Consider the following 22,500-nt stretch of genomic DNA (forward strand, 5'->3'; position numbering starts at 1 on the left):
GAGTGCTGTATGAGGCTTAAGGTTTACTCCCCTCACGCTTGAAGCACACACTGTGTAGACTTCTGTAATTCTGTGATCATCGTGGAATGATGCTCTTCAATCTCAGTACATTTCCTCATCTGTTAACTGTGGGAATACCAATATCCTATAGATAGAATATCCAATACATGTCCACTGTGCCACAGCCAGAGATCTCTGTCTATAACTCTGTACCTGTTGTTTTGTTGCTAGGTATGGCGACATGAGGGTGATGATGGCCTACGAGCTCTTCAGCATGTGGCAGAACCTTGGTGAGTACCCACCATCATTCTGAGACTTAGTGACATGTATATTTATTGGGTAGGGGGGTGGGGTACCCACCATCATTCAGAGACTTGGTGAGTACCCACCATCATTCAGAGACTTGGTGAGTACCCACCATCATTCAGAGACTTGGTGAGTACCCACCATCATTCAGAGACTTGGTGAGTACCCACCATCATTCAGAGACTTGGTGAGTACCCACCATCATTCAGAGACTTGGTGAGTACCCACCATCATTCAGAGACTTGGTGAGTACCCACCATCATTCAGAGACTTGGTGAGTACCCACCATCATTCAGAGACTTGGTGAGTACCCACCATCATTCAGAGACTTGGTGAGTACCCACCATCATTCAGAACCTTGGTGAGTACCCACCATCATTCAGAACCTTGGTGAGTACCCACCACCATTCAGAACCTTGGTGAGTACCCACCATCATTCAGAACCTTGGTGAGTACCCACCATCATTCAGAACCTTGGTGAGTACCCACCACCTTGGTGACATTTATATATATTGGGAAGGGGGGGGGGGGGGGTACCCACCATCATTCCATCACTATGTATGTCTCCCTTTTATACACTACATGACTAAAAGTATGTGGACACCTGCTCGGCGAACATCTCATTATAAAAAATATTCAGCATTAATATGGAGTTGGTCCCCCCTTTGCTGCTATAACAGCCTCCACTCTTCTGGAAGGCTTTCCACTAGATGTTGGAACGATGCTGCTATAACAGCATCCACTCTTCTGGGAAGGCTTTCCACTAGATGTTGGAACATTGCTGCTATAACAGCCTCCACTCTTCTGGAAGGCTTTCCACTAGATGTTGGAACATTGCTGCTATACCAGCCTCCACTCTTCTGGGAAGGCTTTCCACTAGATGTTGGAACGATGCTGCTATAACAGCATCCACTCTTCTGGGAAGGCTTTCCACTAGATGTTGGAACGATGCTGCTATAACAGCATCCACTCTTCTGGGAAGGCTTTCCACTAGATGTTGGAACGATGCTGCTATAACAGCATCCACTCTTCTGGGAAGGCTTTCCACTAGATGTTGGAACGATGCTGCTATAACAGCCTCTACTCTTCTGGGAAGGCTTTCCACTAGATGTTGGAACGATGCTGCTATAACAGCATCCACTCTTCTGGGAAGGCTTTCCACTAGATGTTGGAACATTGTTGCAGGGATATAAGGGCACAAGGCGAGACCCAGATGCAGACACGAGAGGCAGATGGTTTGAGTCTTTGATATTTATTAATAAACCAAAAGGAGTAGGCAAGAGAATGGTCGTGGACAGGCAAAAAGATCCAAACCAGATCAGAGTCCAGGAGGTACAGAGTGGCAGACAGGCTCGTGGTCAAGGCAGACAGAACGGTCAGGCAGAGGTACAGAAAACAGGCAAGGACTAGAAAAAGAGAATGGCATAGGCAGGAGAATGGGGAAAAAACACGCTGGTTGACTTGGAACGTACAAGATGAACTGTTACAGAGAGACAGGAAACACAGGGATAAATACACTGGTACAGAGAGACAGGAAACACAGGGATAAATACACTGTTACAGAGAGACAGGAAACACAAGGATATATACACTGTTACAGAGAGACAGGAAACACAGGGATAAATACACTGTTACAGAGAGACAGGAAACACAGGGATAAATACACTGGTACAGAGAGACAGGAAACACAGGGATAAATACACTGGAACAGAGAGACAGGAAACCCAGGGATAAATACACTGGTACAGAGAGACAGGAAACCCAGGGATAAATACACCTGTACAGAGAGACAGGAAACACAGGGATAAATACACTGGTACAGAGAGACAGGAAACACAGGGATAAATACACTGGTACAGAGAGACAGGAAACCCAGGGATAAATACACCTGTACAGAGAGACAGGAAACACAGGGATAAATACACTGGGGAAAATAAGCGACACCTGGAGGGGGTGGAGACAATCACAAGAACAGGTGAAACAGATCAGGGTGTGACAGGGGACTTGCTTCCATTCAGCCACAAGAGCATTAGGGAGGCACTGATGTTAGCCAATTAGCCCTGGCTCACAGTCGGCGTTCCAATTCAATCCAAAGGTGTTCGATGGGGTCAAGTTCGTCCACACCGATCTCGACAAATCATTTCTATATAGACCTTGCTTTGTGCTCGGGGCATTATCATGCTGAAACAGGAAAGGGCCTTCCCCAACGTCGGAAGCACAGATTCGTCTAGAATGTCATTGTATGCTGTAACGTTAAGATTTCCCTTCACTAAAACTAAGGGGCCTGAACCATGAAAAACAGCCCCAGACCATTATTCCTCCTCCACCAAACTTTAAAGTTGCGACTATGCGTTCAGGCAGGTAGCGTTCTCCTGGCATCCGCCAAACCCAGATTCATCCGTCGGACTGCAAGATGGTGAAGGTTGATTCATCACTCCAGAGAACGCGTTTCCTCTGCTCCAGTCCAATGGCGGCAAGCTTTACACCACTCCAGCCGACGCTTGGAATTGTGCATGGTGATCTGAGGCTTGTGTGCGGCTCAGTGCCACGTTGAATGTCACTGAGCTCTTCAGTATGAGCCATTCTACTACCAATGTTTGTCTATGGAGATTGCATGGCTGTGTGCTTGATTCTATACACCTGTCAGCAACGGGTGTGGCTGAAATAGCAGAATCCACATACTTTTGTATATTTTGTGTATCTCTCAAACACACGCTTCATTTCAGTTGAGCAGACAAATGTTTTAGCAATACTGACCTCTAATGGTGATCGGAAGTATTGCAACACAAACATAATTTAAATAGCTTAGAACACATAACTGCTTACCTATTATCTTACCATGCTTTCCTGTCACACACACAGCATTCTAGTCAAACCGCAAATAGACACATTGGATTGTATTGATGTACAGTCTGACTCCTCTTCCTGTCCTCTCCAGGCGAGAACAAGATCCACTTCATCCCAGGTATGATAGGTCCCTTCCTGGGTGTGACCCTGGTGCCTCAGGGGGAGGTCAGGAACATCATGATCCCTATCTTCCACGACATGATGGACTGGGAGCAGAGGAAGAACGGAAACTTCAAACAGGTCAGAGTTCATACCTTATTTCATCAGGTCAGAGTTCATACCTTATTTCATCAGGTCAGAGTTCATACCTTATTTCATCAGGTCAGAGTTCATACCTTATTTCATCAGGTCAGAGTTCATACCTTATTTCATCAGGTCAGAGTTCATACCTTATATTGCATCAGCTCAGAGTACATACCTTATATTGCATCAGGTCAGAGTTCATACCTTATTTCATCAGGTCAGAGTACATACCTTATATTGCATCAGGTCAGAGTTCATACCTTATATTGCATCAGGTCAGAGTACATACCTTATATTGCATCAGGTCAGAGTTCATACCTTATTTCATCAGGTCAGAGTTCATACCTTATATTGCATCAGGTCAGAGTTCATACCTTATTTCATCAGGTCAGAGTTCATACCTTATTTCATCAGGTCAGAGTTCATACCTTATTTCATCAGGTCAGAGTACATACCTTATTTCATCAGGTCAGAGTACATACCTTATTTCATCAGGTCAGAGTTCATACCTTATTTCATCAGGTCAGAGTACATACCTTATTTCATCAGGTCAGAGTGCATACCTTATATTGCATCAGGTCAGAGTTCATACCTTATTTCATCAGGTCAGAGTTCATACCTTATTTCATCAGGTCAGAGTACATACCTTATTTCATCAGGTCAGAGTTCATACCTTATTTCATCAGGTCAGAGTTCATAGCTTATTTCATCAGGTCAGAGTTCATACCTTATTTTTCTTCAGGTCAGAGTTCATACCTTATTTCATCAGGTCAGAGTTCATACCGTATATTTCTTCAGGTCAGAGTTCATACCTTATATTTCTTCATGTCAGAGTTCATACCTTATATTGCATCAGGTCAAAGTACATACCTTATATTGCATCAGGTCAGAGTACATACCTTATATTGCATCAGGTCAGAGTACATACCTTATATTGCATCAGGTCAGAGTTCATACCTTATATTGCATCAGGTCAGAGTTCATACCTTATTTCATCAGGTCAGAGTTCATACCTTATATTGCATCAGGTCAGAGTTCATACCTTATATTGCATCAGGTCAGAGTTCATACCTTATATTTCTTCAGGTCAGAGTTCATACCGTATATTTCTTCAGGTCAGAGTTCATACCTTATTTCATCAGGTTAGAGTTCATACCTTATATTTCATCAGGTCAGAGTTCATACCTTGTATTTCATCAGGTCAGAGTTCATACCTTATATTTCTTCAGGTCAGAGTACATACCTTATATTGCATCAGGTCAGAGTACATACCTTATATTGCATCAGGTCAGAGTACATACCTTATATTGCATCAGGTCAGAGTACATACCTTATATTGCATCAGGTCAGAGTACATACCTTATATTGCATCAGGTCAGAGTTCATACCTTATATTGCATCAGGTCAGAGTTCATACCTTATATTGCATCAGGTCAGGGTTGCCATTATTTTATTTCACAAAAAAATATCTTTCTCTACTCAAGATCTGCAGCAGAAATGTTCCCTCGGAGACGGTGTATCGTGTTGACAACCCACAGATACACCGGTAGAAGAACACTGGTTTACGTCTTGTTGTAACGTCACCTGAATTGACTTGTGCTCAGGTGGAGGCAGAGCTGATTGACAAGCTAGACAGTCTGGTGTCTGAGGGGAAAGGAGACGAGAACTACCGCGAGCTCTTCAGCCTGCTGTGAGTTAAGGAGTAAAGAACACACACATATTCAAACACACACACACACACACACACACACACACACACACACACACACACACACACACACACACACACACACACACACACACACACACACACACCTACACACACACCTACACACACACACACACACACACACACACACACACACACACACACACATATTCAAACACACACACACCTACACCTACGCACACCTATACACACACACACACACACACACACACACACACACACACACACACATATTCAAACACACACACACCTACACCTACGCACACCTACACACACACACACACACACACACACACACACACACACACACACACACACACACACACACACATACACACACACACACACACACACACACACACACACACACATGGTAACATTCACTCTTATAATAACCATTTCTTTACCTCCTACCTTTATAATGGTGTGTTGGCTCTAACCTGTTGGTTTCTACCTGCTACCTTTATAATGGTGTGTTGGCTCTAACCTGTTGGTTTCTACCTGCTACCTTTATAATGGTGTGTTGGCTCTAACCTGTTGGTTTCTACCTGCTACCTTTATAATGGTGTGTTGGCTCTAACCTGTTGGTTTCTACCTGCTACCTTTATAATGGTGTGTTGGCTCTAACCTGTTGGTTTCTACCTGCTACCTTTATAATGGTGTGTTGGCTCTAACCTGTTGGTTTCTACCTGCTACCTTTATAATGGTGTGTTGGCTCTAACCTGTTGGTTTCTACCTGCTACCTTTATAATGGTGTGTTGGCTCTAACCTGTTGGTTTCTACCTGCTACCTTTATAATGGTGTGTTGGCTCTAACCTGTTGGTTTCTACCTGCTACCTTTATAATGGTGTGTTGGCTCTAACCTGTTGGTTTCTACCTGCTACCTTTATAATGGTGTGTTGGCTCTAACCTGTTGGTTTCTACCTGCTACCTTTATAATGGTGTGTTGGCTCTAACCTGTTGGTTTCTACCTGCTACCTTTATAATGGTGTGTTGGCTCTAACCTGTTGGTTTCTACCTGCTACCTTTATAATGGTGTGTTGGCTCTAACCTGTTGGTTTCTACCTGCTACCTTTATAATGGTGTGTTGGCTCTAACCTGTTGGTTTCTACCTGCTACCTTTATAATGGTGTGTTGGCTCTAACCTGTTGGTTTCTACCTGCTACCTTTATAATAACCATTTCTTTACCCCCTACCTTTTTATAACACTATTTTTGCCTCTTTCTGCTGCGTGTGGGATTAGAACCCAGCTCTTTGGGCCTTACCCCAGGTAAGATAACCCACCTCTAACAGTCTACTGCCCCTAATTCCTCTCTACATGCTGTCAAATTACGTACTGCTATGTGTACATGACATTCATCACTCAAACTTCACCTTGGTGTATTGATTGATATATCATCTGTGTGCTGACATTTGACGTTGTCTATAGGTTAATTTCCTCAAACCGAGCCTTGGTGTATTAATTGATATATCATCTGTGTGCTGACACTTGACGTTGTCTATAGGTTCATTTCCTCAAACAGAGCCTTGGTGTATTGATTGATATATCATCTGTGTGCTGACACTTGACGTTGTCTATAGGTTCATTTCCTCACACCGAGCCTTGGTGTATTGATTGATATATCATCTGTGTGCTGACACTTGACGTTGTCTATAGGTTCATTTCCTCACACCGAGCCTTGGTGTATTGATTGATATATCATCTGTGTGCTGACACTTGACGTTGTCTATAGGTTCATTTCCTCACACCGAGCCTTGGTGTATTGATTGATATATCATCTGTGTGCTGACACTTGACGTTGTCTATAGGTTCATTTCCTCACACCGAGCCTTGGTGTATTGATTGATATATCATCTGTGTGCTGACACTTGACGTTGTCTATAGGTTCATTTCCTCACACCGAGCCTTGGTGTATTGATTGATATATCATCTGTGTGCTGACACTTGACGTTGTCTATAGGTTCATTTCCTCACACAGAGCCTTGGTGTATTGATTGATATATCATCTGTGTGCTGACACTTGACGTTGTCTATAGGTTCATTTCCTCACACCGAGCCTTGGTGTATTGATTGATATATCATCTGTGTGCTGACACTTGACGTTGTCTATAGGTTCATTTCCTCACACCGAGCCTTGGTGTATTGATTGATATATCATCTGTGTGCTGACACTTGACGTTGTCTATAGGTTCATTTCCTCACACCGAGCCTTGGTGTATTGATTAAGGCATATATGTTTGTTTCTCTCTTTTGTTTTTACAGCCTGCTGGAGAAGATCGAGCAGGAGACGTGGAGGGAGACGGGAATCTCCTTCGTCACCTCTGTCACGCGGCTGATGGAACGTCTGTTGGACTACAGGTAGTACAGGATAGGTCCTTGTTATTGTAACAACAGCACGTCTGCTAAGAGACGGTAGAGTTCAGCATATGAGAGCAGGAGGCTCTCCACACGGTAAATAAATCCCTGATGTGGTCTTCTGTCTGTTTAGGGACTGCATGAAAGGAGACGAGACAGAGAACAAGAAGATTGGCTGTACTGTCAACCTGTTGGTAAGATACTGTAGACTCTGGCTGTACTGTCAACCTGTTGGTAAGACACTGTAGACTCTGGCTGTACTGTCAACCTGTTGATAAGACACTATAGACTCTGGCTGTACTGTCAACCTGTTGTTAAGACACTGTAGACTCTGGCTGTACTGTCAACCTGTTGGTAAGACACTGTAGACTCTGGCTGTACTGTCAACCTGTTGATAAGATACTATAGACTCTGGCTGTACTGTCAACCTGTTGATAAGATACTATAGACTCTGGCTGTACTGTCAACCTGTTGATAAGATACTATAGACTCTGGCTGTACTGTTAACCTGTTGATAAGATACTATAGACTCTGGCTGTACTTTCAACCTGTTGATAAGACACTATAGACTCTGGCTGTACTGTCAACCTGTTGATAAGACACTATAGACTCTGGCTGTACTGTCAACCTGTTGATAAGATACTATAGACTCTGGCTGTACTGTCAACCTGTTGATAAGACACTATAGACTCTGGCTGTACTGTCAACCTGTTGATAAGACACTATAGACTCTGGCTGTACTGTCAACCTGTTGATAAGACACTGTAGACTCTGGCTGTACTGTCAACCTGTTGGTAAGACACTGTAGACTCTGGCTGTACTGTCAACCTGTTGGTAAGACACTGTAGACTCCGACTACAGATACCTCATCTGCACCAACTATTACAACATAACTGTCACTGTGTCAGGCTGAGAAAGTGGAACAGAAATAGCGAGAGGCACTGCAGGATTTGTCTTGTTTTTCTTATTTTGTTCCCTAGAACTTCTACAAGTCAGAGATCAACAAGGAGGAGATGTACATCCGCTATATCCACAAGCTGTGTGGCATGCACCTCCAGGCTGAGAACTACACAGGTAATACAACATCCACAAGCTGTGTGACATGCACCTCCAGGCTGAGAACTACACAGGTAATACAACATCCACAAGCTGTGTGGCATGCACCTCCAGGCTGAGAACTACACAGGTAATACAACATCCACAAGCTGTGTGACATGCACCTCCAGGCTGAGAACTACACAGGTAATACAACATCCACAAGCTGTGTGGCATGCACCTCCAGGCTGAGAACTACACAGGTAATACAACATCCACAAGCTGTGTGGCATGCACCTCCAGGCTGAGAACTACACAGGTAATACAACATCCACAAGCTGTGTGACATGCACCTCCAGGCTGAGAACTACACAGGTAATACAACATCCACAAGCTGTGTGACATGCACCTCCAGGCTGAGAACTACACAGGTAATACAACATCCACAAGCTGTGTGGCATGCACCTCCAGGCTGAGAACTACACAGGTAATACAACATCCACAAGCTGTGTGACATGCACCTCCAGGCTGAGAACTACACAGGTAATACAACATCCACAAGCTGTGTGGCATGCACCTCCAGGCTGAGAACTACACAGGTAATACAACATCCACAAGCTGTGTGACATGCACCTCCAGACTGAGAACTACACAGGTAATACAACATCCACAAGCTGTGTGGCATGCACCTTCAGGCTGAGAACTACACAGGTAATACAACATCCACAAGCTGTGTGGCATGCACCTCCAGGCTGAGAACTACACAGGTAATACAACATCCACAAGCTGTGTGGCATGCACCTTCAGGCTGAGAACTACACAGGCAATACAACATCCACAAGCTGTGTGACATGCACCTCCAGGCTGACAACTACACAGGTAATACAACATCCACACGCTGTGTGACATGCATCTCCAGGCTGAGAACTACACAGGTTAGATACTCGCACACAAACCTATTCCCTCACAAAGGGAACGAGCGTGCTAGCTATTACCTGTGGAATAACCTTTACTTTTAACATTGCTGTGCTTTACTGCTACAGATGTAGGATCTTAATTTGATCACTATTTTGTTGCTGAGAATTTTCCTACACAACAGGAAATGTAACTTGTAGTTTATTTGAGGTTTAAAAAGACTTTTAAAGTTGGTAATTTTCACTTTGAAATGTCAGACTTGATTTGCCCTAATGAAAAACGTATCAACCCTTACAAAAATGTCCATTAATTATAATCCACATAATAATTACTTTCCTGCTGTAGCAAACTGGCTCAAATTAAGATCCTAAATCTGCATAGGTACACTCAATATGGTCGCCGGAATGTCCCTTCTAGTGACTCTCTTTCTATAATTCTAGAGAGGCTGATTTCACCCTGCTGTTGAACTGGGTTTGGTCCCTAGAACTGTACTATCAATCTGAGGGTTTTCCTCCACTACCCAGCTATATGTTGTTCACTATGATGTATATACACTATATGTCTGTACGTTACTCTACAGAGGCTGCGTTCACCCTGCTGTTGTACTGGGAGCTGCTGCATTGGGAGGAGAGGCCTCTGAGGGAGTTCCTCCACTACCCAGCCCAGAGCGAGTGGCATCGCAAAGAGGGCCTCTGTCGTAAGGTCATCAACTACTTCAACAAGGGCAAGGTAGGTGGAAGAACACAATGGAACAATCGTTTACTCGTCATCAATCGTCATCAATCGTTTACTCTCATAATCAATCAATCAATCAACCCATTAACTCATAGCAGTATTTGTCCGTATTGAAAACAAATTAATTACATTTTCACATCCGGAACTGTGTTTCTCCAGTGCTGGGAGTATGGGATACCGCTGTGCAGAGAGCTGGCTTACCAGTATGAGACCTTGTACGACTACCAAAGCCTCAGCTGGATAAGGGTAATTAGATGTAGTACATGACTGATGTTTGTGAACTTTCATGACCCAGATTTTCATCAAATGTCAAAGATTTGCACAGAAATGTAGGATTCAGTCTTTTGTTTTGTCCGAATATTTAGGATTCAGTCTTTTGTTTTGTCAGAAAATGGAGGCAGCATACTATGACAACATCATGGAGCAGCAACGTCTAGAACCTGAGTTCTTCAGGGTGGGCTTCTACGGACGCAAGTTCCCCTTCTTCCTAAGAGTGAGTCAATCCATGCTCCCAAATTACACCCTATTCCCTTTATAGTGCACTCCTTATTTAGGGCACATCCCAAATTACACCCTATTCCCTATGTTGTGCACTACTTCTGTTCTGACCAGAGTAAGTCAATCCTACTGCATAGGTAAGATCCCAAATGAAACTCTATACCCTACCCTAGATAGTGCACTATTTCTGCCCAGAACCACATAAGGAATAGAGTGTAATTTGAGATACAATCGATGACCTTATAATTTGCCACTGAATGTCATTGCTTGAGATAAGTCATATTCTGTCCTTTATTGAGACTCATATTGTATAGAGCAAATATTATTCTGTTCAGAATATTCTAGTTCTTTATTGCGACTCACATTATTCTATTCAGAATATTCTAGTTCTTTATTGAGACTCACATTATTCTATTCAGAATATTCTAGTTCTTTATTGAGACTCACATTATTCTATTCTGAATATTCTAGTTCTTTATTGAGACTCACATTATTCTATTCTGAATATTCTAGTTCTTTATTGAGACTCATATTGTATAGAGCGAATATTATTCTGTTCAGAATATTCTAGTTTTTACTCATCCCAGGATGTGTCCCCTAACAGAACAAGGAGTTTGTCTGCCGTGGTCATGACTACGAACGTTTAGAAGCCTTCCAGCAAAGGATGCTGGGAGAATTCCCACAAGCCATTGCCATGCAACACCCCAACCAACCAGACGAGGCCATTTTACAGTGTGACGCCCAGTGTATCCATCTACAATAAAGTTGGAAACCGGAGCTTTAGTATGTGTGTGTGTGTGTCTGTGTGCTTTTGTATGTGCATAATGTGTATGTGAACGTGTCCCTATGCCTTCCCCAAAAAACCTGCCTTCCACCCGAACTGTGTTCCTTGACACGCCACCCCTCAGACCTCCAGATCTACGCCGTTTCGGCTGTACCGGAGAACGTCAACGTTCTCCAGATGGACCGGGTTCCAGACCGCATCAAGAGCTTCTACCGAGTCAACAACGTGCGCCGCTTTCGCTACGACCGGCCCTTCCACAAAGGATCCAAAGACCGAGAGAACGAGTTCAAGAGCTTGTGGATCGAGAGGACTACGCTGATCCTTACACATCCTCTCCCTGGTATCTCCCGCTGGTTTGAGGTGGAGAAGAGAGAGCTGGTGAGTAACCATCGTTTCCCAAAGTCGTCATCAACCTTGTGATTATTTGAATCCGGCATGTAGTGGGCAAAATGTGCCCCCCTTGGCGTCCACAGGATCGAGTTTGGTAAACGCAGCTATACAGTAATGACGATATTAGTGCCACTGTGTTACCGATGCCCTGCTTTTGTACAGCAGATGAAAATAAGTGCTAAAAATCTGTCACATGCTGTAATGAGGATGTGTAACATAACGTATTGTAACGTAGCATAACGTAGCATAGCGTAGCATAACATAACATACTATGGCTTGCGAAAGTATTCACCCCCTTGGCATTTTTCCTATTTTGTTGCCTTAGAACCTGGAATTAAAATATATATTTTTGGGGGGGGTTGTATCATTTGATTTACACAACATGCCTACGACTTTGAAGACACACATTTTTTTTGTGAAACAAACAAGACATAAAACAAAAAAACAGAACTTGAGCGTGCATAATTATTCACGCCCCCCAAAGTCAATACTTTGTTGCACCAACAAGTCTCTTGGGGTATGTCTCTATAAGCTTGGCACATCAAGCCATTGGGATATTTGCCCATTCAAGGCAAAACTGCTTCAGCTCCTTCAAGTTGGATGGGTTCCGCTGGTGTACAGCAATCTTTAAGTCATACCACAGATTCTCAATTGGATTGAGGACTGGGCTTTGACTAGGCCATTCCAAGACGTTTAAATGTTTCCCCTTAAACCACTCAAGTTTTGCTTTAGCAGTATGCTTAGGGTCATTATCCTACTGGAAGGTGAACCTCTGTCCCAGTCTCAAATCTCTGGAAGACTGAAACAGGTTTCCCTCAAGAATTTCCCTGTATTTAGCGCCATCCATCATTCCTTCAATTCTGTCCAGTTTCCCAGTCCCTGCCGATGAAAAACATCCCCAAAACATGATGCTGCCACCACCATGCTTCACTGTGGGGATGAGATTCTCGGGGTGATGAGAGCTGTTTGGTTTGCCCCAGACATAGTGTTTTCCTTGATGGCCAAAAATGTAAGGGTTTTCCTCTGGGGAAAGAGATGCGGACCAAAATGCAGCGTGATGGTTATTCATGTTCTTTAATAAAGGAACTAGACATGAAATAACTAACAAAACAATAAATGTGTGAAAACCTAAACAGTCCTATCTGGTGCAAACACAGAGACAGGAACAATCACCCACAAACACACAGTGAAACCCAGGCTACCTAAGTATGATTCTCAATCAGAGACAACTAATGACACCTGCCTCTGATTGAGAACCATACTAGGCCAAAACATAGAAATACCCAAAACCTAGAAAAACAAACATAGACTGCCCACCCCAACTCACGCCCTGACCATACTAAATAAATACAAAACAAAGGAAATAAAGGTCAGAACGTGACAAAAATAGATGACTTTTAGTCTCATCTGACCAGAGTCCCTTCTTCCATATATGTTTGGGGAGTCTCCCACATTGCCTTTTTGGCAAACACTAAACATGTTTGCTTAAAGAAAAAAATAAGCAATGGTATTTTTCTGGCCATACTTCCGTAAATCCCAGCTCTGTGGAGTGAACGGCTTAAAGTGATCCTATGGACAGATACTCCAATCTTCGCTGTGGAGCTTTGCAGCTCCTTCAGGGTTATCTTTGGTCTCTTTGTTGCCTCTCTGATTAATGCCCTCCTTGCCTGGGCCGTGAGTTTTGGTGGGCGGCCCTCTCTTGGCAGGTTTGTTGTGGTGCCATATTCTTTCCATTTTTTAATAATGGATTTAATGTTGCTCCGTGGGATGTTCAAAATTTCTGATATTTTTTTATAACCCTGATCTGTTCTCCTTGGTTTTCATGGTGCCGCTTGCTTGGTGGTGCCCCTTGCTTAGTGGTATTGCAGACTCTGGGGCCTTTCAGAACAGGTGTATATATACTGAGATCATGTGACAGATCATGTGACACTTAGATTGCACACATGTGGACTTTATTTAACTAATTGTGTGACTTCTGAAGGTAATTGGTTGCACCAGATCTTATTTAGGGGCTTCATAGCAAAGGGGGTGAATACATATGCAAAGGGGGTGAATACATATGCAAAGGGGGTGAATACATATGCAAAGGGGGTGAATACATATGCAAAGGGGGTGAATACATATGCAAAGGGGGTGAATACATACGCACACACCACTTTTCAGTTTTTATTTTTTTATAATTTATTTAAACAAGTTTTTTTTTTTTCATTTCACTTGACCAATTTGGACTATTTTGTATATGTCCATTACATGAAATCCAAATAAAAATCAATTTAAATTACAGGTTGTAATGTAGCAAAATAGGAAAAACATCAAGGGGGATGAATACTTTTGCAAGGCACTGTAACGTAGCATAGCGTAACATAACGTAGCATAGTGTAATGTAGTGTTGCATAGCATAGCATAGCATAGTGTAATGTAATGTTGCATAACGTAGCGTAGCATTGCGTAGCATAGAGTAATGTTGCATAACGTAGCATAGTGTAATGTAATGTTGCATAACATAGCATAGCATTGTGTAGCGTAGTGTAATGTTGCGTAACGTAACATAACATAGCATAACGTAACATAATATAATGTGGCATTGTGTAGAATAACGTAGGATAACGTAATGTAACATGAAAGTAAATTGCCTATTATATTCTTATTCTTCTTGTTTTTTTCTTATTGAACCTCAGTCTTCCAGGGCTGTTATATTTTGGTGGCAGCAGCACTACCACTAGACCAAGTCTAAAAATGCACTGTTCTTCTATGATGTTTTTACCAGATTGAGGTGAGTCCTCTGGAGAATGCCATCTACGTGGTGGAGAACAAGAACCATGAGCTGCGGACCCTGATCAGCCAGTACCAACACAAGCAGCTCCATGGCAACATCAACCTGCTCTCCATGTGTCTCAATGGGGTCATTGACGCTGCCGTCAACGGGGGCATCGCTAGATACCAGGAGGTAATGATACCATGGCTGAATGAATTCTCTCATACTTTTTCATTGCTCACTCAAGCTGTTCAGCATGATATTGCAGTACTGTAGGTTGCACTGTCTTTCCCTTAAAAACATTTTTTTTTTAAGTTTAATGTTTATCTTATCAAGAGTTGTACTTCCATCTCCTGAAATGTTCATGTACGTTTTTGTTTGCCCTCCACTCTGGTTGGTTGTCGATTCGCTGGCTGTCTCATCACTTCCTGTTTTGGGTCTTGTCTCTCCCCCAGGCCTTCTTTGATAAGGAGTACATCGGCAGTCACGCAGAGGACACGGAGAAGATTACTTCTCTCAAAGACCTCATGCAGGAACAGGTGAGAGAAACACCTAGAACAAGGGACTGGAGTTTTCGCTGGTCCCGTATGGCAGCATTACCAACTGCCTTATCGAATGTGGTCTCTTTGTGTGAACAGTGAATGCACAACATTATATTCTAGTATGTTGTGGTTGAGTTAAAGCAATTCGTTAAAAGTGCTGTATCTAAATGTTTTGAAGTCTAGTAATTTGTTGAAACCTGGCAATAAACCAAGTTTGTTTATTCAAATATCTATTCAAATATCTGTTGTTGTAGGTTCACATCCTGGGGGCGGGACTTGCGGTCCATGACAAGCTGGTGCACCCTGAAATGCGTCCCCTGCACAAGAAGCTGATAGATCAGTTCCAGATGATGAGGAGCAGTCTCTATGTAAGTGGCTTTCTTATTAAAGGGGTATTGTGAGATTTTAACAAATAAGCCCCTTTTCTTTTCTTTTTATGCACCTAACTACTCATGGATACCGTTGTTATGTCTGTGTGCAGTTTTGAAGGCAGTTTCAACGTCTTTGAAAGTAGTTTCAACTGATTGTGCTTCCAACTTCCTTCAAACTGCACACAGAGACATACAACATGGTATCCATGAGTTCATCTGAACCTGGGTAAGTAGAGAAGAGAAAAAGGGCTTCAATTTCCAGAATCTCACACTATCTCTTTAAGATGTCTTCTTTGTGACTCGACTAGTGTCAGGTAAAGTTGTTTCTAAAAGTCATTTAGGCAGGTATTCCTTCAGGCTGATTCCTAAGTGGGCTAACACTGTCTTGTGACATGCAGGAGAGCCGGTTCAAACCCAGTCAGTCACAAGGGCAATATTTAAAGTGGAAACGCTATCCTTAGAAAAGCTATGAGAAAGGCTATTGAACTATATTCTTATTCGGGCCAAATGATGTTTTTTTTTTTGTCAGTCACTTCTTCTAATGTGTTATGCACATCAAATCAAATCAAATCAAATTTATTTATATAGCCCTTCGTACATCAGCTGATATCTCAAAGTGCTGTACAGAAACCCAGCCTAAAACCCCAAACAGCAAGCAATGCAGGTGTAGAAGCACGGTGGCTAGGAAAAACTCCCTAGAAAGGCCAATACCTAGGAAGAAACCTAGAGAGGAACCAGGCTATGTGGGGTGGCCAGTCCTCTTCTGGCTGTGCCGGGTGGAGATTATAACAGAACATGGCCAAGATGTTCAAATGTTCATAAATGACCAGCATGGTCGAATAATAATAAGGCAGAACAGTTGAAACTGGAGCAGCAGCACAGTCAGGTGGAAGTTGAAACTGGAGCAGCAGCATGGCCAGGTGGACTGGGGACAGCAAGGAGTCATCATGTCAGGTAGTCCTGGGGCATGGTCCTAGGGCTCAGGTCCTCCGAGAGAGAGAAAGAAAGAGAGAAGGAGAGAATTAGAGAACGCACACTTAGATTCACACAGGACACCGAATAGGACAGGAGAAGTACTCCAGATATAACAAACTGACCCCAGCCCCCCGACACATAAACTACTGCAGCATAAATACTGGAGGCTGAGACAGGAGGGGTCAGGAGACACTGTGGCCCCATCCTGTGAGCGTCATAGAGGGGAACAGATGATGTTCCAGAGAGCTTTCAGAATGGCGTCGTTATACCTTAAAGCCTAAACGGTTAAAATGCAAAGATCCAAATTCATTGGAAGAAAATCAATTAAACATGCCACAGGTATCCTAGTAGTTGGGCCAGTAACCGGAAGGTTGATGGATCGAATCCCAGAGCTGACGATGTAAAAATGTGTCGTTCTGCCCCTGAGCAAGGCAGTTAACCCGCTGTTCCCCTGAACAAGGCAGTTAACCCACTGTTCCCCTGAGCAAGGCAGTTAACCCGCTGTTCCCCTGAGCAAGGTAGTTAACCCACTGTTCCCCTGAGCAAGGCAGTTAACCCACTGTTCCCCTGAGCAAGGCAGTTAACCCACTGTTCCCCTGAGCAAGGCAGTTAACCCACTGTTCCCCTGAACAAGGCAGTTAACCCACTGTTCCCCTGAGCAAGGCAGTTAACCCACTGTTCCCCTGAGCAAGGCAGTTAACCCACTGTTCCCCTGAGCAAGGCAGTTAACCCACTGTTCCCCTGAGCAAGGCAGTTAACCCGCTGTTCCCCTGAGCAAGGCAGTTAACCCACTGTTCCCCTGAGCAAGGCAGTTAACCCACTGTTCCCCTGAGCAAGGCAGGTAACCCACTGTTCCCCGGACTACCTCTAGGTAGTATTACCTCCTATCTGAGCCTGGTTCCTCTCTAGGTTTCTTCCCTCTAGATAGTATTACCTCCTATCTGAGCCTGGTTCCTCTCTAGGTTTCTTCCCTCTAGATAGTATTACCTCCTATCTGAGCCTGGTTCCTCTCTAGGTTTCTTCCCTCTAGATAGTATTACCTCCTATCTGAGCCTGGTTCCTCTCCAGGTTTCTTCCCTCTAGATAGTATTACCTCCTATCTGAGCCTGGTTCCTCTCTAGGTTTCTTCCCTCTAGATAGTATTACCTCCTATCTGAGCCTGGTTCCTCTCTAGGTTTCTTCCCTCTAGATAGTATTACCTCCTATCTGAGCCTGGTTCCTCTCTAGGTTTCTTCCCTCTAGATAGTATTACCTCCTATCTGAGCCTGGTTCCTCTCTAGGTTTCTTCCCTCTAGATAGTATTACCTCCTATCTGAGCCTGGTTCCTCTCTAGGTTTCTTCCTTCTAGGTAGTATTACCTCCTATATGAGCCTGGTTCCTCTCTAGGTCTCTTCCCTCTAGGTAGTATTACCTCCTATCTGAGCCTGGTTCCTCTCTAGGTTTCTTCCCTCTAGGTAGTATTACCTCCTATCTGAGCCTGGTTCCTCTCTAGGTTTCTTCCCTCTAGGTAGTATTACCTCCTATCTGAGCCTGGTTCCTCTCCAGGTTTCTTCCCTCTAGGTAGTATTACCTCCTATCTGAGCCTGGTTCCTCTCCAGGTTTCTTCCCTCTAGGTAGTATTACCTCCTATCTGAGCCTGGTTCCTCTCTAGGTTCTTCCCTCTAGGTAGTATTACCTCCTATCTGAGCCTGGTTCCTCTCTAGGTTTCTTCCCTCTAGATAGTATTACCTCCTATCTGAGCCTGGTTCCTCTCTAGGTTTCTTCCTTCTAGGTAGTATTACCTCCTATATGAGCCTGGTTCCTCTCTAGGTCTCTTCCATCTAGGTAGTATTACCTCCTATCTGAGCCTGGTTCCTCTCTAGGTTTCTTCCCTCTAGGTAGTATTACCTCCTATCTGAGCCTGGTTCCTCTCTAGGTATCTTCCCTCTAGGTAGTATTACCTCCTATCTGAGCCTGGTTCCTCTCTAGGTTTCTTCCCTCTAGGTAGTATTACCTCCTATCTGAGCCTGGTTCCTCTCTAGGTTTCTTCCCTCTAGGTAGTATTACCTCCTATCTGAGCCTGGTTCCTCTCTATGTTTCTTCCCTCTAGGTAGTATTGCCTCCTATCTGAGCCTGGTTCCTCTCTAGGTCTCTTCCCTCTAGGTAGTATTACCTCCTATCTGAGCCTGGTTCCTCTCTAGGTTTCTTCCCTCTAGGTAGTATTACCTCCTATCTGAGCCTGGTTCTTCTCTAGGTCTCTTCCTTCTAGATAGTATTACCTCCTATCTGAGCCTGGTTCTTCTCTAGGTCTCTTCCTTCTAGATAGTATTACCTCCTATCTGAGCCTGGTTCCTCTCTAGGTCTCAAATCGTGCACTATAAAATATTTAATTTAAATGTAAATATCGAAATACAAATAATTGGATTCAAATAACGTTTATTTCGGCATTGAAATCGCTCCGTACAATGATGTCACAGTGTGTGTTTTGTCCCCTGTCCAGCCCCTCATAGGGGATGACACACTGTGTGAGTGTGTGTTTTGTTCTCTGTCCAGCCCCTCATAGGGGATGACACACTTCTAACTCCTTTCCACAATGACAGTCTCCTCACAGTATGAATATTGAGAGACCTTTGTGTCCATTCAGGGTCTGCCTGGGCTGGACAAGCTGAGTCCTGCCTGTTCTGGTGCAAGCACCCCTAGAGGCATCCTGGCTACGCACAGCCCCATGAGCCCCGACAGCTTCAAAGTCATGCACAGGCACAGGTATGGTCACTCACACACACACACACACAGGTGTAAACACACACAGGCACACGCACACATACGAACTGGTACACACATGTATAACACACATACACACAAACACAATCTGCCAAGGTCCCTCTCTGCCTTTCTCCTCGACCCCCCCCCACTGGTATTTTCTCACGAGTTCTGACACAAACGCACCACACATCATCCTTCACTGCCCTGTCACCTCGCTCTCTCTCTCACTCTCGCTTTCTCACTCTCGCTCTCTCTCTCTCTCTGTGTCTCTGACTCTCTCTCTTTGTATCTCTGTGTCTCTGTGTCTCTGTGTCTCTCTCTGTCTGTCTCTCTCTCTCTGTCTCTGTCTCTCTCTGTCTCTGTCTCTCTCTCTCTCTGTGTCTCTCTCTCTCTCTGTCTCTGTCTCTCTCTCTCTCTCTCTCTGTGTGTCTCTCTCTCTCTCTCTCTGTGTCTCTCTCTCTCTCTCTGTGTCTCTCTCTCTCTGGTGTGTGTGACTCTCTCTCTCTCTCTCTGTGTCTCTGTCTCTCGCTCTCTCTCCCTCTCTCTCACTCTCGCTCTCTCTCTCTCTCACTCTCTCTCTCTCTCTCTCGCGCTCTCTCTCTCTCTCTCTCGCGCTCTCGCGCTCTCTCTCTCTCTCTCTCTCTCTCTCTCTCTCTCTCTCTCTCTCTCTCTCTCTCTCTGTGTCTCTCTCTCTCCTCTCTCTGTGTCTCTCTCTCTCTCTCTCTGTTGTCTCTCTTCTCTCTCTCTCTGTTGTCTCTCTCTCTCTCTCTCTCTCTGTGTTCTCTCTCTCTCTCTCTCTCTCTGTGTCTCTCTCTCTCTCTCTCTCTCTCTGTGGTCTTCTCTCTCTCTCTCTCTCTCTCTGTGTCTCTCTCTCTCTCTCCTCTTTCTCTCTCTGTGTCTCTCTCTCTCTCTCTCTCTCTGTTGTCTCTCTCTCTCTCTCTCTCTCTCTCTGTGTCTCTCTCTCTCTCTCTCTCTCTCTCTCTCTCTCTCTCTCTGTGTCTCTCTCTCTCTGTGTCTCTCTCTCTCTCTCTCTCTCTCTCTCTCTCTCTCTCTCTCTCTCTCTGTGTCTCTCTCTCTCTCTCTGTGTCTCTCTCTCTCTCTCTCTCTCTCTCTCTCTCTCTCTCTCTGTGTCTCTCTCTCTCTCTCTCTCTCTCTCTCTGTGTCTCTCTCTCTGTGTCTCTCTCTCTCTCTCTCTGTGTCTCTCTCTCTGTGTCTCTCTCTCTCTCTCTCTCTCTCTCTCTCTCTGTGTCTCTGACTCTCTCTCTTTGTTTCTCTGCCTGATTATCTCACTACCACAATTCTTTCATTCATTCACACTTTATCCCTCTTTCCTCATACCCCTTCCCTCTCCCCCTCTCCTTTCTCCCTCTTCTCCCCCCCACCTTCCTCCTCTCCCCCACGCCAACCTCCCTCCCTCCTCTCCCCCACTCCACTCCAACCCCCCTCTCTCTCTCCCCCCCAGTCCACTGAATCTGCTGGGGTCTATCCGCCACTCGTCCTCCTCACTGTCCTCTCACACCTCCAGTGAGACGGGTAATCTGGTGATCCTGACGGACGGCATGGTGGTGGAACACCCCGAGGACGTCTACCGTATGCAGGTCTGTCTCCACGCGAGGGTAGTGCCCGCTGTACCCACAGACAGGACTCTCAGCCATGTGAGCCCCCCCCAAAAAAATACACAATCCTAACTTGAGATATGAAAAGTGCACTTTTCTTTTGCACAAATGTCTCATTGCCAATTCATGATTGACACCAGAGTTGTTAAGAAGTTATAGGCATGTATGTCAAATTAGGATTCTGCCTAAAATGCCAGACAAAAGTGTTGACTGGTAAACTCCACAATAATTCTGCATATGCTGCTTTGCTCTGTTACTCGACTTTCCAGAGAGGTATTAAATGAGAAATACGAGGTCATTTCCTGTATCTCGGGGGATTTATTTTCAGGAGGTATAACACGAGGAATACGAGGTCATTTCCTGTATCTTTTCTCTTCTCTCAGCCAAGTCCTTCCTCCTCCAGCCTGAGCTCCACCCACTCAGCACCCTCCCAGATGGTCAACTCCTCCAGCCTGAGCTCCACCCACTCAGCACCCTCCCAGATGGTCAACTCCTCCAACAGCATCAGAGGTAGGTTATTTATACACATTGGAGGCTAGCCTACTAAATAGTTAATTGACTCTGGTTTTTTTGCTGGTCAGGGAAAGCTTCCTTGCGCTATGGATGACGATGGCACGATGTTTATCATTGAATCCACTTAAGGACTTGTTCTCCAAACCAACTAGCACTTTCACTCTTGAGTTGGCCTCACAAGGAAGGAAATGAATGTATATATAATTTGATAGACAGAAGAATATACATAACTGTCTTATGATTTAGATTATCTTGTTTGAGCAAATTAAGAAAAACTCTGGGCCCTAGCAATGAGCAGCGAAACTAAGACTTTGCTGTCTCTGTTAGTGTTCTAGTCTTGTCTTGATGCTCTGTTCTCCTCTGTGTCCCCTCCTCCTGCGGTAGGCTCACCGTCGCTGCCGGATAAATACCGGAACAATCGTGAGATGTTGATGCTGCTGCCTCCTCACCGTGAAAGACCCAGCTCCGCCATGTACCCCAACATCACTGAGAACGGACAGGTACAGGTACCGTACACCCACCATTCCTATTGTCTTCTATCACAATCTGGTCTCACAGTAGGAGTGCTGATCTCGGGTGAGTTTAACCTTTTAGATCCTAATGAATATGATTCGTTGGACAGAGGAACCTGATCCTAGATCAGCACTTTGAGATGCGTTGTGGATACAGGCCCGGATCTTCTTATTGGAATGCTATGATACACTGCCTAGTGCAGCTAGAGGAGGATGGGCCTCCTGTCTGAGCCTGGTTCCTCTCTAGGTCTCTTCCCTCTAGATAGTATTACCTCCTATCTGAGCCTGGTTCTTCTCTAGGTTTCTTCCCTCTAGGTAGTATTACCTCCTATCTGAGCCTGGTTCCTCTCTAGGTCTCTTCCCTCTAGATAGTATTACCTCCTATCTGAGCCTGGTTCTTCTCCAGGTTTCTTCCCTCTATGTAGTATTGCCTCCTATCTGAGCCTGGTTCCTCTCTAGGTCTCTTCCTTCTAGGTAGTATTGCCTCCTATCTGAGCCTGGTTCCTCTCTAGGTTTCTTCCCTCTAGGTAGTATTGCCTCCTATCTGAGCCTGGTTCTTCTCTAGGTTTCTTCCCTCTAGGTAGTATTGCCTCCTATCTGAGCCTGGTTCCTCTCTAGGTTTCTTCCCTCTAGGTA

General features: G+C 44.5%; 1 protein-coding gene across 14 annotated transcripts in view; it reads left to right on the forward strand.

Moving 5' to 3' along the window:
* LOC109883449 (dedicator of cytokinesis protein 3) overlaps positions 1–22,500 on the forward strand; it is a 150,269-nt gene that overhangs the window by 106,371 nt on the left and 21,398 nt on the right. For 8 of the 14 annotated variants that reach the window (XM_031825738.1, XM_031825741.1, XM_031825740.1 and 5 more), the window contains exons 25-43: positions 232–290; positions 3,245–3,393; positions 5,001–5,086; positions 6,369–6,395; positions 7,389–7,484; positions 7,615–7,675; positions 8,462–8,555; positions 10,012–10,160; positions 10,326–10,412; positions 10,555–10,659; positions 11,269–11,410; positions 11,573–11,826; positions 14,606–14,785; positions 15,049–15,132; positions 15,390–15,503; positions 19,105–19,223; positions 20,686–20,878; positions 21,223–21,349; positions 21,734–21,858. In XM_031825738.1, coding sequence (XP_031681598.1) covers positions 232–290; positions 3,245–3,393; positions 5,001–5,086; positions 6,369–6,395; positions 7,389–7,484; positions 7,615–7,675; positions 8,462–8,555; positions 10,012–10,160; positions 10,326–10,412; positions 10,555–10,659; positions 11,269–11,410; positions 11,573–11,826; positions 14,606–14,785; positions 15,049–15,132; positions 15,390–15,503; positions 19,105–19,223; positions 20,686–20,878; positions 21,223–21,349; positions 21,734–21,858 — 2,251 coding nt within the window. The remainder of the gene's footprint in view (positions 1–231; positions 291–3,244; positions 3,394–5,000; positions 5,087–6,368; positions 6,396–7,388; positions 7,485–7,614; positions 7,676–8,461; positions 8,556–10,011; positions 10,161–10,325; positions 10,413–10,554; positions 10,660–11,268; positions 11,411–11,572; positions 11,827–14,605; positions 14,786–15,048; positions 15,133–15,389; positions 15,504–19,104; positions 19,224–20,685; positions 20,879–21,222; positions 21,350–21,733; positions 21,859–22,500) is intronic. The other 6 variants (XM_031825742.1, XM_031825739.1, XM_031825745.1 and 3 more) reach the window with 6 other exon arrangements.

Source organism: Oncorhynchus kisutch, linkage group LG5 (genome assembly GCF_002021735.2).
Source record: "Oncorhynchus kisutch isolate 150728-3 linkage group LG5, Okis_V2, whole genome shotgun sequence".
NCBI classification, from domain to species: domain Eukaryota; kingdom Metazoa; phylum Chordata; class Actinopteri; order Salmoniformes; family Salmonidae; genus Oncorhynchus; species Oncorhynchus kisutch.